General features: G+C 37.5%; 1 protein-coding gene across 2 annotated transcripts in view; it reads left to right on the forward strand.

The window, feature by feature from the left end:
• The window catches only part of SCAF4 (SR-related CTD associated factor 4), a 58,062-nt gene that overhangs the window by 25,540 nt on the left and 14,041 nt on the right, over positions 1–18,481 (forward strand). The window contains exons 5-19 of one of the 2 annotated variants that reach the window (XM_021678084.1): positions 561–696; positions 975–1,114; positions 1,738–1,914; positions 6,768–6,955; positions 7,617–7,725; positions 9,471–9,635; positions 10,169–10,254; positions 11,142–11,332; positions 12,234–12,334; positions 12,763–12,876; positions 14,035–14,191; positions 15,344–15,501; positions 17,039–17,204; positions 17,292–17,378; positions 17,532–17,723. In XM_021678084.1, the coding sequence (XP_021533759.1) occupies positions 561–696; positions 975–1,114; positions 1,738–1,914; positions 6,768–6,955; positions 7,617–7,725; positions 9,471–9,635; positions 10,169–10,254; positions 11,142–11,332; positions 12,234–12,334; positions 12,763–12,876; positions 14,035–14,191; positions 15,344–15,501; positions 17,039–17,204; positions 17,292–17,378; positions 17,532–17,723 (2,167 nt within the window). The remainder of the gene's footprint in view (positions 1–560; positions 697–974; positions 1,115–1,737; positions 1,915–6,767; positions 6,956–7,616; positions 7,726–9,470; positions 9,636–10,168; positions 10,255–11,141; positions 11,333–12,233; positions 12,335–12,762; positions 12,877–14,034; positions 14,192–15,343; positions 15,502–17,038; positions 17,205–17,291; positions 17,379–17,531; positions 17,724–18,481) is intronic. The other variant, XM_021678085.1, reaches the window with a different exon arrangement.

An 18,481-nucleotide genomic window follows, 5' to 3' on the forward strand; every position in this document is an offset into this window, starting at 1 on the left:
TTTGAGTGTTGTGGATTCTGTATTTATATTCTTGGAGGAGTGTTCTTGTGGGAAAAATAAACAAGAGAAAAGATCATTTCTTGAGTAGGACATGAGTTATTTTTCTTATGAATAACACATCTCTGGATCTCCATCATATTTACTAGGCCATAAAACGACTTACCTATCAGTTACAGACCAGTTTCTTAAATATTTTAACTGTTAATATCATCCTGAAGAAATTCTTCTTCACTTCATTTACTTTTTTAAGACGATTACTTTTTTTGTCAGTGATGGTATTTCTTTGTGATCATAAATATAATGAAAATGTGAAATACATTTTTTGTTATATTTGTTTTGATTATCTAGGTTATATTTCTTTTTTGTTTCTTCCCCCTTTTCTCCCCCTTCTTTGTTCTTTATTCTAGTTTGTACTACTGAAGAAAGGCTGATTAGGGTAGTTTTAACCAGGTCGTAATTCTAAAGATAAATTTTTTTTTCTGTTTATAAAACACTTAGAGATTTATTTCTTTATTTATGCAAATATTTATTGTATATTCATGTTTTGTTACACATAACAGAGTAAAATAGTTCGTGTGCTGAACCTTTGGCAAAAAAATGGAGTATTCAAAATTGAAATTATTCAGCCTCTTTTGGATATGGCTGCAGGAACCAGTAATGCCGCCCCGGTAGCAGAAAATGTTACTAATAATGAAGGTATGGCCAAGTATATCTGTGAACGTAGAAAATGGTTATAACTTTTGTGCATGAGAAGTTTGGAGTCTGTTTATATTGGTGGAACTTTTCCATAGGAAAGACATTTGAATTTACATCTTGGAAGATACGGTTTTCTTTCCACAGCTCTTTCATGTATTTGCTATAGTACAGAGTCTAGTACCACGATCTTTATTTTAGTAAAAAAGCTTAATGGAGTTTAAAAAGGGAAATTTGAAGATTAAAGTTTTCGTAGGTCTTAATGACCTTTTCTTTTTTAGGTTCACCTCCACCTCCAGTTAAAGTTTCTTCTGAACCACCCCAAGCCACTACAAACTCTGTACCAACTGTACCACAGTTGCCTAGCTCTGATGCTTTTGCTGCTGTGGCCCAACTGTTTCAGACAACTCAAGGTCAACAGGTAAACTACCTATCTCAAGATTAAATTCCTTGCAGTTAGGTACTTTTGTCAGTTTTTATTTTCCATTCCTAATGAATGAGCACATTCAAGGGAGGAAATATTTCTACTTTTCACCTAGAAAAGCCTTTACTGGGCAGGTAATGTCATAGGGCTCACAGGGGAAATGTGGGAAAGGTGAGAAATAAGGGAGCCATACACTGAGCAATAGCAATACCCCTGTGAAGAGGACTTCAGAACTGGTGACTGGTTGGTATTGTTGCTCATGATTCTAGCATTTCGGATTAACTTCAAAATTATTTGTATTGGAGATGATTTTTACATTTTTCTAGAAAACATTTCTTTACCTTGTTCACAGTTCAGTGTATTTTCTCTTACTGACCATCATTTTCTGCCCGTTGGGGTATCAGCATACATGTTTAACCTTAAATGACACACATTGTATCCCTGGTATTTACAACAGACTTAACCTTTACCAAAAGGTGTGTTCTTTTTCCAGTTTACTTTGTGCCTGTGCTATTTTGAGTCACCTTTAAGTTTTTTGTTTTTTGTTATTTTAGTAAATCAACCTTTGATACTATGATTGTACTTTGTTATGTGGTTTATCAGTTTTCCCATTCTTTAAGCTTCAGCAGATCCTTCAGACTTTTCAGCAGCCTCCAAAACCACAGTCTCCGGCCCTTGACAATGCTGTGATGGCTCAGGTCCAGGCTATCACAGCTCAGTTAAAGACAGCTCCTGCACAGCCACCTGAACAAAAAGCTGCTTTCCCCCAGCCTGAGCAAAAAACTACATTTGACAAGGTAGGCCAGCTTCTCTTACATAACCCACCTTAACTGTTTATACCACTCAGTTTAGGATATGGAAGTTACTTCTTCTCTACTCACTCTCGGGATTGTTCATTTTGTTGTTTTGTGGTTTAAGGGATTTTCCCCTTGACAACAAAACATTGATTATTTTTCCTGGATATAAGTGTATAATATATACTCACTGCAAAAATTTTCAGTAAATAGGAAGTAGAAAAGTAAACAGGAGAACTTTCACCATTAACCCCCATACTTGGAGATAGCTACTGTAAATTTTTGCTGTGTCTCTCTTCTGAACTAATTTCCTGTGGATATATTTTTCTTTATTTGGTCATGATATGTATATATATTATACATAATACATGCATGTTTTATGCATAATATATAAATACATATACACAGTTTTTAACTTGCTGGTTTTGATCCTAATCCTCTTGTCTGTTGTCATTGTTAAGGTTAATAGATTTAGATCTGCCTTTTTTTTTTTAAAAGATTGATTGATTGATTGATTTGACAGAGAGGGAACACAAGCAGGGGGAGTGGGAGAGGGAGAAGCAGGCCTCCTGCTGAGCAGGGAGCCTGATGTGGGGCTCAATCCCAGGACCCTGGGATCATGACCTGAGCTGAAGGCAGACACTTAACAACTGAGCCACCCAGGCGTCCTTAGATCTACATTTTTACTGAGAGCTTATTATGAGGAGTATTCCATTACATGTACACATCACAGTTTAGCCATTCCCCTATTGACAGACATTTAAGTTACCTTTTGCTTTTTGCTTTTAGAACTTAGTTACCATCTGTATAACTTGAGGGTTTTGTTGGTTCAGTGTCTTCCAACTGCTCTCTTGTAGGCATGTTTAAGGAGCTGCAGCTAAGGATATAGATGTGCTGGATTTGCAGAGCTCAGAGCTTCCTGTAGAAATGTTAACCCAGACAACTCTGTCTTAGCTGTTTTATGTCTTTTCTGTTCATTGGGTTTATGACTATATAAAATTGCATTTTTTCAGTCTCACTGCCAAAAATACAAAAGTTTGAAAACCCTAGAACTAAGTGAAGTCTTTTAGCTTAATCATCTCTAAAATGTTTTATTCTTTCCAGATTTTAATTTTAAGATACGATTTTATTGCTGGTAGTCCAAATTAAGAATCCATTTGGTAAATACTAGTTGTCATTATATCTTAGTGATTTATGAACAACTACTGATTAAAAGAAGTTTGGATAAAATTTCGAGTCGAAAAGGAGTACGTGCTTATAGGGGAAAAAAATACAATACAGGAAGTTCTAAAGTAAAAAGGGAAGCAGTTACCTGCCTGGAACAGATTTGTGTATGTTCTTTCAGAGTTTAGGAAAACTCCCCATGTACGTATTTTTTTAATTTTATATTTTCTTTTGGTAGTTTTATACTTTTGTTTTTTATGTTTGTCTCTTCATTCCATCTGGAGCCTATTTTAGAATATGGTTCAAGAGAGTTGAATCTTGAACCTTTTGGAAATAGCCAGTTCTCACTCACTATTTTTGTCATACATTGAATTCTGAATTCTCCTTTGTTTCTGTGTCTATTTGTGGACATTTGGACTCTGTTTTGCCCCACTAATATAATTATTTCTGCATCGTAATAATTTAAATACTTGCAGCTTATGCACTATATTCTGTATTTCATTTCCAAGTATTACACGCACGCGCGCGCGCACAGAGGAAAACGGGAGAGGGAGAGATTGGTTGATTTTTAAGGAATTGTTTGACACAGTTGTGGAGGCTGGCAAATTTGAAATTTGTAGGGCAGAAAGCAGGCTGGAAATTTAGGTAAGAGTTAATGTTGCAGTTCTGCATCTGAATTCTACAGGGTAAGGTTTCTATGTTGCTGTCTTGAGAATTCCTTCTTCAGGAAACCTAAGTTCTTACCCTTACGGCCTTGGCTGAGTGGTTGAGGCCCACCCACGTTATGGAGGATATTTCTTTATTCAAATTCTATTAATTTAAATGTTAATCACATTTTTAAAAGACCTTCACAGGAACATATAGGTGACTATTTGACCAAACAACTGGGCACTGTAACCTAGCCAAATTGATACAATTAAACATCACAGCATACTTTTCAAGATGAACTTTAACATAAATTTTAGAATTTATAGGTTAATTTAGGAAGTACCAAGAGCTTTACACAGAATCTCTATTAAAATTCCTTTTTATACAGGTCTCATACATTTATTACATCGTTTATTCCTAAGATACTTAGTCATTTTTCCTGTTTGCTTCTTTTATCTTTTAAATGATTATGATACTAAACAGTTGGTTCTCTCAGATTTCTGGGTAGCTATTAAATTTGACATTTCCTCTTCAATGTCTGCCTGTTTCTTTTTCTTTCTTTTTTTTTTTTTTTAAAGATTTTATTTATTTATTTGAGAGAGAATGAGAGAGAGCACATGAGAGGGGGGAGGGTCAGAGGGAGAGGCAGACTCCCTGCCGAGCAGGGAGCCCGATGCCGGACTCGATCCAGGGACTCCAGGATCATGACCTGAGCTGAAGGCAGTCGCTTAACCAACTGAGCCACCCAGGCGCCCTGCCTGTTTGTTTTTCTTATTGTACTGGTGGCTAGGACTTCAAAAAATGTTGAATAACAGTAATGCTAATGGAATCCTTTTTTGTTGCTGTTAATTTGAATTGTAATTCCTCTAGTGTTTTACCTCAAGTGAGTTGGTTGGTCAGTGTTTGTCAGTTACATGAAGTTTAGGAAAAAAAATTCTGCGCTTTTCCTTTGACTAAAAGTCTGTTTTAAGCTAGTAGAACAGCTTGACTGGGAACAATTCATTCGAGCTGCTTCATAGATCTTCAGTTTCCTAAAAAGCAACAAAAATGTCTTTTTGGATCTCAGTTTAATTTTTTAATTTCTTCAAATCATTTTCCAAAGCAATAGGTATAAATCTTAAAACTTTAAAGAACATACCTACGTGTGAAAAACAGCAAAGACAGAGGTTTTGTTTTTTGTAGACAATCTAGACCTGAGTTTTAATTTTGACTCCCATCACTGACTCTGTCTCGATTCTGAGTCGCTTAAATATTCAGTGTGCAGCACTGTAAAATAGTGATGGCGGTGCCTAGGCTTTACTGTTGCTGTGAGGGTTAGATACGCTAACGTGTGTAAGGCAACAAGGTGTCTGGGTCATAATTAGATCGCTCACTTACTCTAAGAACTTTTAATGACATGGCCTAGGATTACAAAGAAACTGTGCTGTCCAAGAAGGGGACTTCCCTTCTTAATTTAGAGATCTCTTTTTTTTTTTTTTTTTTTTTAAAGATTTTATTTATTTGAGAGACAGAGAATGAGAGACAGCAGGAGAGGGAGGAGGGTCAGAGGGAGAAGCAGACTCCCTGCCGAGCAGGGAGCCCGATGTGGGACTCGATCCCAGGACTCCATGATCATGACCTGAGCCGAAGGCAGTCGCTTAACCAACTGAGCCACCCAGGCGCCCAATTTTGAGATCTCTTGTCCAGTAAAGTAGAACCATAATTTCTAGGCAGAACTACCACAGAACAACACAAGTTTAGGAATTTGAAGTTGAAAATCCATGACCAGAATGGGCACAGCTTGAGGGAAAAGACTGCTTATTAAATGTCAGAGACTGAGAGATTTGAAGTCAAAAAGAACAGTGTCCACATTCCAGTTCTACCATTTGCTGGCTGTGCAGTCTTAGTAATGTTTCTTAATCACCTGGGCCGATATTTAAACAGAGTAGATAGTAGTAGAAGTAGTAGGTGTGGTGTTACCTTCCTTCCTTTTTTTTTTTTTTTTTTTTAAGATTTTATTTATTTGACAGAGAGACAGCCAGAGAGGGAACACAAGCAGGGGGGGTGGGAGAGGGAGACGCAGGTGCCCCCCGTGGAGCAGGGAGCCCGATGCGGGGCTCGATCCCAGGACCCCGGGACCACGACCCAAGCCGAAGGTAGACACTTAAGGACAGAGCCACCCCGGCGCCCCCCTTCCTTTCTGAACAAATGTCATCTTATTTTTAAATGGCTCTTCTAGGCATGTGATCTTGTGAAGTGTTGAGCTCCCTCCCTCCCTTCCTCCCTCCCTCCCTCCCTCCTTCCCTTCCATGTTTCTGGTAATCTGACATGAGCTGTGAAGTTTTAAGGAAGAAGCTAGTGCCCAGGTAGTAAGTTCTTTATGGCCCTGTCTATACCATTCTCTTTTTTCTTTGTCCTATTAGTATGTTTTTGAGTAAGCAGCATATGGACATCTTTAGGCATTTATAGTGATTGGATAAGGCAGTCTTGGTACATTTTACAGTTAACTGAAAATGTACACCCATTTTCATGTGTGCAAAGTTCTAAAAGTTTTGAGTGAGTATTTTAATATTTATATTGCTAAATTAACTCTAAAATAAGCATATAGAAAATAGAAAGAAAACACTGCATTTGTAATTGGTGAAGAAAGCAGAGTAAATTCTTTTTCTTTTTTTTTTTTTTTAAAGAATTTATTTATTTGACAGAGAGCGAGAGAGGGAACACAAGCAGGGGGAGTGGGAGAGGGAGAAGCAGGCTTCCCGCAGAGCGGGGAGCCCGATGCGGGGCTCGATCCCAGGACCCTGGGATCATGACCTGAGCCGAAGGCAGATGCTTAACGACTGAGCCACCCAGGCGCCCCAAAAATTCTTTTTCAGATGGCATTTGTGTGGCAGTGGTTTGTCTGTGAACCAGGATCCTAAGGGGCGGGTGGGAAGGTGAAACGGTAGGTACCTGTCGGTGCTGGCATCGTAGATGATAGGAAACGTCTGTTGTTTTTACTAAGTCTTTTGTGTAGTATATCCCAATCCCAGTTTTAAAATGGAATATTCACGTACCTATTCCAGAAGCTCCTTGATAGATTTGATTATGATGATGAGCCAGAAGCTGTGGAAGAAGCAAAGAAGGAAGATGCCGCCGCCGCCGCCACCACCGCCGCCACCACCCCTGCTGTGGCTGTTGCGCCTCCAGCACCCGCTGCCGCCTCCACCGCGCCCGCCGCCGCACCCGCCGCTTCCCCTCCACAGGCACCTTTGTAAGTTTCTTTCCCGCGCTCCTCGGTGGGTACAGTTGCGCATCATTATAAGGCATGAGACAAGTACAGTTGATCCTTGGCATAGCGTGATGATTAGGTAGGGGTGTCCACCTGCCCAGAGTCCAAAATCTGCGTTATAACTTGCCTCCCCCAAAACTTTTATATAGCCTACTCTTCACCAGAAGCCGAACCTGTACACATAGTTTGTATGTTATATGTATTACATGCTATGTTCTTCGGATGAAGTAAGCTAGAGAAAAAACAATGTTAAGAAAATCATAAGAGAAAATATGTTTACAGTACTATACTGTAGCCAAAAAACTGTAAGTGGACTCACAGTTGAAACCCATGTTGTTCGAGGGTCAACTGTAACTTTAGTAGCAAAATCATTTTTCATATAGTCACTGTTTTTTAAAATTAGGATATTTAGGATTTTCTTTTGAAAGGGGCGGGGATCCTATCAGATTTACAGTTAAAAATGGCTTTTATGTTGGGAATAATGCTGAATGTATAAATTAATATAGGCAAGTACATGATTCAGTAAGATATTAATTATTAATGACTCTTGAACAACATTCTTAATGTTTCTGTAGTATAAACGTAGCTTAGAATCGTGTGTGTTTTTGAATGGATAAAATGAAGATTGTTCATCTTTATTTAGTGGGTTTCCTGGGGATGGCATGCAGCAGCCAGCATATACGCAACATCAAAATATGGATCAGTTTCAACCTCGAATGATGACAATACAGCAGGATCCAGTGCACCATCAGGTATATACATTTTTCTTGTGCTGAGTTTCAGTATGTGAAGATCTGTTCATTAGAGCATATGGATTGCACTTCACAGACCACTATTACTTAGCTGTGTGGCTGACTAGTACTGCAGCTGCAGTCAAAGCTATTGAGCATATAATTGACTTGGGTTGTTTTTTTAAAAAGCTTTAATTAAAACAAGCATACTAAATATTACATGCTTATAATTTAATAATAGGTATTTTTGTTAAAATCGTTTAGAGGGAGATTATAGCTCTGTTTCAGGGACCTGGCCTGCTTAGTGGTGCAGCTCTTTCCCTTATGAGGAGCTTTTTTGGGTCAATGTTGTTTGAGATGCTTTAGAGGGTTTTTAGTCTCAGCATTCAGGAGTATAGTTTGAAATCTTCAGTGAAAGGAACATAGCAGTCTGGAAAATTGCAAGAAGTTAGTAGGGATTTGTTTATTGGGTTTATTTTTGCAAATCCTTTATTCAGAGTTTCCTAAACTTTATTGCACAGCTAAATTACAGAGGTAGGGATCTAATGCTAAAGTCAGATCCAAAGAATCTATTTTTTTAAAAAGTGTATAGATTCTGTTTTATAACCAGCCTCAGGAAATACTACTTCATATCCTTGGTTTAGAAAGGTTTCTAAGGGGGCGCCTGGGTGGCTCAGTTGGTTAAGCGACTGCCTTCGGCTCAGGTCATGATCATGGAGTCCCGGGATCGAGTCCCACATCGGGCTCCCTGCTTGGCAGGGAGTCTGCTTCTCCCTCTGACCCTCCTCCCTCTCATGCTCTCTGTCTCTCATTCTCTCTGTCTCAAATAAATAAATAAAAAATCTTAAAAAAAAAAAAAAAAAGGAAAGGTTTCTAAGAAATCTCTTTAGAGTATGTTCATTTTCTTATGTGTATCTGTAATTTGCTAATATTAGAAATTGATATTGTGATTTTAATGACTAATTGATAAGCTTGTTTAAAATATGAAGAAAACCTGTGGACTTATTTCCAAATGTTTAACAGTTACTGAAAGTTTATAAATAAATTAGAAGGAGTACTTCTTTGTGATGTTATAATTGCACTTTTTTTTTTTTTAAAGATTTTATTTATTTGAGAGCACACAAATGGAGGAGAGGGAGAAGGAGAAGCAGGCTCCCCGATGAGCAGGAAGCCTGATGTGGGTGGGGCTTGATCCCAGAACCCTGGGATCATGACCTGAGCCACAGGCAGATATTTAACCAACTGAGTCACCCAGGCTATTATACTTTAACATTGTTGGTATAGGAATGGCACATGCAGAAATATGTTACATTGTGGTTTACTCTCATTGCTATTATGGTATTTTAAACCCTAAAAGTAAGGATGTCAGTTGAAATTCCCCTTGGAGTAAATTTTTAAAAAGTGAACCTGTACGTCAATGCTGTAATTGCCTTTGAAGTTGAAGGGAGACAGTTTGCGGTACAGTACCTCTCTGACAGATATCTAAGTTTATTCTGTCACATTGTTCGCCATATAAATGAAATTAATGTCTTTAAGTATATAAAGTCAAGCCTGTGCATTCATAATTTTAAAAATGAGTTCTAGAATTTTTAACCTATATACTTGGATATGTAAAATTCTTCAGATAAAATACCTATGGAAATTGTTTATCATTGTTAATTTCTTGAAGATATTTTAGTTTTATATCAAGTAACTAAGGGTTTTCCGAATTATTTTTGGTAGCTGTTACTTAAAATCTACTCACATGCTTTCTTTAAAAACAAAAGGTTCCACTTCCTCCGAATGGACAGATGCCAGGATTTGGCCTTCTTCCTACACCTCCATTTCCTCCCATGGCTCAGTCTGTGATTCCTCCAACTCCACCTGTGCAGCAGCCTTTCCAAGCTTCTTTTCAGGCACAAAATGAACCACTTACCCAGAAGGCACATCAGGTAAAACTTTATTCTCAGATTGGTTATCTTTTTGGTTGCTTTGACTTATGTGCAGATTCCTGCCTGTTTGCTTGTTATCTTCATTTTTGAATGTGAAGATAAACTGTTGATTGGGCACATATTCACTGTTTCTGTGCCTAAAGCTTTTCATCTGGAAAGTGAACATAGTAATAACACCAATTTCCGTAGGATTCTGTGAGGATTGAGATAAGAGTATAGAATGCTTAACCAGTGCCTAGTTTACCACTGAAATCAGTGGTTTAGTAAAATCGTATGTAACTTATATGAAATTCCAGAATTAGAGAAGTGTTTCTTCTAAACTTGTAAACCATACAAAAAATTTTTTTCTCACCAGTGGACAGTCATTATTAAACTAGTAACTTGGTGTCAAGTAACCAGAATAAAACTGCCAAGGCAAGAGATTTGTAACTTAGCATTTTTTTAGTTTTTGTCATCTTCCCTCCATAATTTCCAGTTCTCTCATTTAATGATGGGTGGTTATTTTTTGTTGTTGTTTTTTATTGATTTTAAAGGAAATGGAAGTAGAACAACCTTGTATTCAAGAGGTTAAACGGCACATGTCTGATAACAGAAAGTCAAGATCTAGGTCAGCATCCAGGTAATTGACAGAAAATGTTTTTCCAATCCTGTATGTCTTAGGAGACAGATTAAAATCAAACTGGACTATTTTTAGATATGCAGTGTTAATAAAATAACATTTGGTGTATTTGTATGTCTGTATGTGTAAAGTGGGAGCAGAAGTAGTAATTTAAAAAACTAAGGTCAGTCATCTTGCCCATGCTTTTCTCCTTAGTTGTTCCAGTGCCTGCACGCATATATGCATAGAAGGATAGGAATTATGTATTCACAGTTCCTTTACAAGTTTATCAGCAAACATGGGGTGCCTGGGTGGCTCAGTTGGTTAAGCGACTGCCTTCGGCTCAGGTCATGATCCTGGAGTCCCGGGATCGAGTCCCGCATTGGGCTTCCTGCTCAGCGGGGAGTCTTCTCCCTCTGACCCTCCTCCCTCTCATGCTCTCTGTCTCTCATTCTCTCTCTCTCAAATAAATAAATAAAATCTTTAAAAAAAAAAAAAAGTTTATCAGCAAACAAAAGTGAAAAGTTAATAAATAATACTATAATCGGATAACATTTTTAATTGCTGCAGAAAAGAAGTTAACTGATAGATACTAGTAGTAGCAGTCTGTCTTGGTAATGACAGCTTCTTACACTCTCAAGTACATGATTTAGTTATAGTACCGAGTTATCAAAGATGAGAGACATTTTTATAAGCTAGCAACCTTATTTATCTCATTTAAAATATGTGCATGGTTTTTAACTTGCAACATATTAAGATTTTTTAAAATGAATTCCCTGCTATTCAGTTATTATGTATCCAAACATTAAACTACCTAGTTCTATTTTTTCTTTTTCAGATTAATACCTGCTTACATTTTCAGTTTTTTCTTTATGTTCTGTCCATTCTCCCCCTCATGAAAATGTTAGGTCACCAAAAAGAAGGCGATCTCGATCTGGTTCTAGATCTCGAAGGTCCCGTCATCGACGTTCTCGATCACGGTCCAGAGATAGACGCCGACATTCTCCTAGATCTCGGTCCCAAGAAAGGCGAGATCGAGAAAAAGAAAGAGAACGCCGACAAAAAGGCCTTCCTCAAATCAAACCAGAAACTGCGAGTGGTAAATTAACCTTTACATTCAAACTTCTTGCATTATTTTTTTCGTATCCTCAGTATAATGTTTTATAACTGTTAGCAAAATACAGCTTTATTGTCTCTTGTTTGTGCTTTGGCGTACACCCTTGAGTTTGCTTTGATATGTTAAACTAGCTGTAAAACAGCAATAAGGAGTGAACCCAACTAATAGTGATGAGGAATAAAGTGATAGCATGTCTTGAATTTAATGTGTGGAATGGAAAGCAATTAACTAGCTCTCCTGTACATGGAAAGGTTCCCCCCCCCCCCCGGATTAACTCTTTTTTTAAGTATTTACAGTTTACAGAATATATTAGCTTGCATTGTCTCCTGAATCTCATCATGCATTTAGAATATGTTTAATAAGGTATCTAGACACATTCATGATATAAGTTTGTAGTTACTATTGAAATTTTAATTTATAATACAAGTAGGGCATATGTAGAGCTTCTGCTTCTGGGAGGCTTATAGGATACAACATAAGAGAAGAACCATCCATGTACACTCAACAGTCAGAAAGGGACAGCTGTATTAGTGGACAAAAATGCTGGACTGCTTGTTGATCAAGAGAGTTGGGATCGGGTCTTCTTCTCATTTGCCAAGGGTGGCCTTGGACAGGTTATTGCTTCTCTGTCCCCAGTTTAGATCTATCCACAAAAGGGCCAGATTTTTTTTAAGTCTTATGTTGTTCACTATCCTATTCCATTTCTGGAAGTACTACCACAATTTTCTAGAATATTTTTAGTTGTATATGGGATTTGCTACTTAACCTTATGGTATCGTGTGACTTGTGCTTTTTTCCTATAATGATTTTTTTATTGTAGAAAAGTACAGTGCTGCTCATTATCAAAATATATATATTTTTATGATTATAATTTTATTTTAAGTTTGTAGTACTACACTCTGGGTGGGACAGCTGGACAAAAGGACTACTCAACAGGATGTTGCCAGTCTATTAGAAGAGTTTGGTCCAATTGAATCAATTAATGTGAGTATTTATTAAATTATGTAATGACAGTGGACAGTGATTAATGTCACTTTATGAAATTATGGACTTGAGACCCAAGTTAAAATTTGCCCAGCTTTGTAGAAGATGTGGCTAGTGTAGGTGTGGAGTCCATGTTTAGCACTCTGCATTTAACCACATTTCTTAGATAACCAAATTTAATTTGAAACCATTTTCTAGAAAAGTCTATATTAACAAAGCTTGGAGAACTGTAAGTTTATTAAAAACTGGTAGTTGAGACCAAATTTGAATTGCCCATTTATGATACCTTAATCTCAGATTATAGAACCTGGCTTGGTAGGATGGGTAGGGGCCAGGGGAGTTGGGGTTGTTGGAGTTGGTTATTTAGTATTTATTTTATTTTATTGCTCTTTGATTTTATTATATTTTATTAAAATGTTTTGGAGCAGATGATTCCTCCCAGAGGTTGTGCCTATATTGTTATGGTTCATAGGCAAGATGCTTATCGTGCCTTGCAGAAACTGAGCCGAGGAAACTATAAAGTGAACCAGAAATCCATAAAGGTACAGTTTTATACCTTGTAATTCACTTTTTAAAAATTTTACACATAATATTACTTGGCTTTTTAAAAACTAATTTTGGACACTGAGACATTTCGTATATGTCTTCTTAAAGAGGTTATCTCCTAAATGTTAACATAAAATTTTAAATGTTGGATTCATGTAGAATTTCATTTTTTAACAAAAAATGTAGATAGGTTCAAGGTATTTTTAATTGGTGCTTTAAATATAATGTTGTTTAGTAAAAGATATTGTCATTCAAGATTTTTTGGATTTTATACATTTAAAAAAATTTTTTTTAAGTTTTATTTATTTTGGGTGCCTGTGTCGCTCAGTTGACTAAGCGTCTGCCTTTGGCTCGGGTCCTGGATTCGAGTCCTGAATCGGACCCCTTGCTCAGCGGGGAACCTGCTTCTCCCTCTGCCTGCCGTTCCCCCTGCTTGTGCTCTCTCTCGCTCTCTCCGTCTGACAAATAAAATCTTAAAAAAAAAAAAAAAGTTTTATTTATTTAAGTAATCTCTACACCCAACATGGGGCTTGAAAACTCACGACCCTGACATCAAGAGTCACCTGCTCTTTCCGAATGAGTCAGCCAGGTGCCCCTGGATTTTACACATTTTTAAAGTTTGCCATCTCGTTCTTAGAATAAACTATTAAAAATACTCAACAGAGATAGAGAAAAAGATGTAGTAGGTACATGGGTATTCTTCCCATAAGGGGCCAGAGTCAGCATTTCCTCAGTGTCATAACACTCTACCCTTTGATTGCATTGCAAAAGGATTTTGTCTAATGTTGAATAATTCCAAGGTACTCAAGACTTTGGAAAGTGGTCCCCAATATGCTAGACTGTACAGGGAACTTCATTCAGATTTTCCCTGATAAACATTATTTTCCTTTTCTCTAAGTTTTATGTTGGCTAAATTGAGAAGTGAGTGGTTGGAAGAGTGAAGAAGGAGGTAATGCCAGTTAAATTTGTACAAAGTGGGAGAAAAGGTTAACCAGTTTCCTGGCATCAAAGTGAAATCCGGGGATAGCAGGCCCAGATTGTTCCCCTCTTGCCCCCGAGTCTGAGTGATTAGAAATTCGAGAAACAGTTAAACTCTCAAAACTGATATTCTTCTCCCTTCCTTTCTTTTTATATTTTGACTGATGGTGATACAGATTGCCTGGGCTTTAAACAAAGGAATAAAGGCAGATTATAAGCAGTATTGGGATGTAGAACTGGGTGTTACTTATATTCCGTGGGACAAAGTCAAGCCTGAAGAACTAGAGAGTTTTTGTGAAGGAGGAATGTTGGACAGTGATACACTTAATCCAGGTAAAGCAGTATTTAATTTCTTTTAAAATTCATCTATTTTCTTGATTGTACATAGGAAAAATGTTTCTTCACAGTAGGAAGTGGTTTTTGAAATTTTTCAAGTACCCACCATGTGCCAATCTCTCCATTATAAACTGAGGAAAGAATGGTAGATAAGACAGCTGTGGTCTTTGCCCTTAAGGCAACTTCTGTTTAGTGGGGCAGATTCAGACGTAAATGAAATACTACTGATTGTGGGGTTAATCATTAATTACAGTAGAATTTTTCACTGTGAAAATCTAATAGATCAAATGAGTCTTAGACTGAACATTATGAGGTATTGTGTTTTAATCCAGTGCTTTGTAATAATTTCTTTGAAAGCATTTACTAGTCCAGAGAAGCAGTCGAAAGTAAACATGTAGACAAGGAGGTGCGTGAGCTGTGCCATGAATATTAAAAATGCAAGCTTGACAGTAGGATTACAGTGGGGAAAATAGCAGGTGTGGTCACGATCTGGAGATTGATAGATAGCTGGATAAAGAGGAGTGCAGGGTGGTATGGCAAAATAGTAAGTGATTAAAGGAGTTTCAAGCAAGCAGAGTTGGTTTGAGAGCCAAAAAGAGGTGAAACAAGGCTCGGCCATTCCCATACCTTGACCTCTTTCCCCTCGGTGCGTGGTGGCTTCACCTAGGTTTCTGTTCAGGCACATAGGGCTCGACTGTGTGCCAGGCATTCTGGGTCAGGGTAAAAAGAATCTTGCCCCTCCCTCCTGGGATCTTTATTCCAGACAGTACACTATTGTGGTTAAGAACATAGACCCTAGAGCCAGATGTGTGTTGAATCCTGCCTCTGCCCCTTATTGGTATGTGTGACGTTGTTTTCCTTAATTTCCAAATTGTTTTCCTCATTTATAAAATGGGAATAATACTGGGACCTACTTACAGATGGTATGAGAATTCACTGAATTAATACATGTTACTTTGGACTGTAGGCATTCTTTTGCATGTTTGTTATTGTGGTCCATTCACTTAAGTAATATAAGATTAGCATAGACATTTCTTTAATGATCATACTGCTGAGTTTTTTATATAATCAGCATTTTAAAAATAATTTCTAGATTTAAAGTTATAAACTGAAAATGGTAAACTTGTTAAATTTCTTTCACTCTCATAGATTGGAAAGGAATCCCCAAGAAGCATGAAAATGAAGTTGCTCAAAACGGAGGGGCGGAAACCTCACATACAGAACCAGTATCACCCATTCCTAAACCTTTACCAGTGCCTGTCCCTCCGATTCCTGTCCCTGCACCTATAACAGTGCCACCTCCACAGGTAAGAATATTTGGGGCACTATTTAAACTTGTGTCTGAAAGATAAGCCTTTCTGAATCTTACTTGTTTAGATACATGTCTAGATTAATGTTCGAAGACATGAATACATAAATGTGCTTATTCAGATTTTGGTATGTCAGACCTACTTTTTACAAACTCTAACACATTTTTCATAAACATCAACAAAATCAAAATAAATTCACCTGTCTACATTATTCAGTGTCTTTATAATGTTTCAGACTTGAGATGCAAACCTAATAGCATTTTATATTTGGCTTCCTCTTGTTTTCTTTTATTGGATCTTTATTCTTTGGGGACTTTATGTTCTGAGGGAACCTAAAGTATATATCCCAACAAGCCGCTGATTTGAGGGAAAGAGAGTTTCTTAATTTTCAATTTGTGTGGTGCTGTCATGAAATTTTTTAATGGATGAGCTATTTAATAAATTGAGTGCCACTTAACATGAAGGTATATTCTTAAACGTCTGCTGTCTGGTCAGTCAGTGCATTACTTCAGAAGAGAGAATCTGGAATTCTAACAGGACATAGTTTGAATCCCAGCTCCATTGTTTATTCTCCACAGTGTGACTTTGGGCAAGTCACCTAATCTAAGCTTTAATTTCCTATCTATAAATGCGCGAATTCCCTTTCTTGGCTTTGGCTCTGGTGCTCTTCCTAGGTCAGAGTTGTTTTGAGGATTAAATGACATAATATGTGTTAAATACTCAGCATGTTTCCTGTACCTTTTTCAATATCTCACATTAAATCTGAATCAAATAAATCTGAACTATCACAAAAAGTGAGTTACCTAGCCTTTTGATTTTCCCTCCCTAAGGAGAAAATTACATGCTTTGATACATACTTAGCTGTGATATTTTATAAATGGATTTCCTAAATTGGCAAACTGTTTTGCTGATCTTTTGGACATGCCCATTCAGCACAGGTTCTAAACAGGATTCAATGTATATCCCCACTTATTTAAAGAAACCTGACCAATCTGTTAAAATTGATCATACTTTTTTTTTTTTTTTTAAATAGTAGCTAACATATGTTTGGTGTTTATTAAGTGACAGGCACTAGCACTTAACATGTATTACCTCTTTAATCCCCATAACTATGTGAGGTTGGCACTTTTCCATTTTATAGATGAGTAAACTGAGGTCTAGAGATTGTAAATAGCTTACTCAGGGTCACAAAGCTAGTTAAAAGGGGAGAGGGGATAGGCAGTTTGACACCAGAACCTGGGATCTTAATCATTGTAAATTGCCAGGTAGCTTTTCTTAGAGTTGTATTTCTCAGGCTTACCTGTCCATACTCATGAGATAAAATGTGAATTTGCTATTTTAGAGAAGCGAACAAAAATTTGAATTCTGTCATTTATAGTAGGTACTAATTACTATCTGTTAATAGATAAATTGATTCACACAGTAAGCACAAGTTTAGAAATAGCTTTTTCAACAAGATCTTTTCATCTCTACTTACCATATGGATGGGAAGGTGGCTAGATACGTGGCTTCATTATTCTTTGTTTGTTTTTAGGTCCCACCACATCAGCCTGGTCCTCCTGTAGTTGGTGCTCTCCAGCCACCCACGTTCACACCTCCCTTGGGCATTCCGCCTCCGGGTTTTGGTCCTGGTGTTCCTCCTCCGCCGCCTCCTCCACCATTTTTGCGCCCAGGATTTAATCCGATGCATTTACCACCAGGTACGCTAAGTTGTTAAAGAAGACATTCTTTTTAGAGCCCAAAATAAGGTGACACAACATAAGTTGACATTATTTTTCTTATTCTAGGTTTTCTTCCTCCTGGACCCCCACCTCCTATAACTCCACCAGTATCCATTCCTCCTCCTCACACTCCACCAATAAGCATCCCAAACTGTAAGCATGTTTTTCTTTCGTGTTCACTCGTCCTCTTGGAGTTGGGAGTAGGAGGGAGAATGGACCAGTAATAGGGTCTATAGTATGGCAAAAGAATGTTGACTGGGGAGATAATTATTCAGCTTCACATGTTGATGTAATTATATTCCTTAGCTACTATCGCTGGTATAAATGAAGACACTACAAAAGACTTATCTATTGGAAATCCCATTCCAACAGTGGTGTCTGGGGCTAGAGGAAACGCCGAGTCTGGTGACAGTGTGAAAATGTATGGCTCTGCCGTGCCACCTGCTGCACCCACGAGTCTGCCCACCCCTCCCGTAACCCAGCCTGTTTCACTTCTTGGTAAGTTAATTTTTTTATCATTAGTTTTTTTTTTCCCCACCCAAGTTAGGTGTTTGTTTTGTTTTGTTTTAAACAATGCTAATTTTGGTAAAATGTTCTCTGAGACTGATACTTTTCTTTGAGGAAGATCTTTCTCTTAAATATGTGCACTTGCTCTTTACCAAGGAGTAGGCCAAGAGACAACCTCAAAGATGAAGTCATGTGTTGTCCTGAATAAAAGTGTGGATTTGTACATCTTAATTTGGTATAGGGAAGCGATTAATCTCTGTGAGCGGGAATTGGTACAAAGTCCATAATTGATACAACCCCAGACATCCAGCTTTATAAGAGATAGCTTTTCTTTGACAGCCTAGAATTTTTTCCTGTCTGGACCAATTTTTACAAAACCCTGGGCTGTGATAACCTTCTCTGTTGGCTAGCAAAGAAATTACCTTTGATACATTTTAATAAAATGGCTTTATTGTCTGAGTGACAGTTGCACAGCCTGGGGCAATGCTTTCTCACCCCTCAGTTTTCTCCTGCTAGTTTATCTATTGTACTCTTAATGCACAATTTTACTACTGCGATCAAGGAAGTAAGATTTAGATTGTTTACATCTTTAAGGGGCTTACTTGAATTATAAATGATCATTTCATATACTTGTTATGGTGACCATCTTTTAAATTAATAAATTGTTGTATTTTGAGGTGGTTTTGCCAAGTATAATTAACACTTGATTCTCCTAATGGGTATTCATCCTTAGTATTACAACATTATAG

Source organism: Neomonachus schauinslandi, chromosome 1, assembly GCF_002201575.2.
Source record: "Neomonachus schauinslandi chromosome 1, ASM220157v2, whole genome shotgun sequence".
Lineage (NCBI taxonomy): Eukaryota > Metazoa > Chordata > Mammalia > Carnivora > Phocidae > Neomonachus > Neomonachus schauinslandi.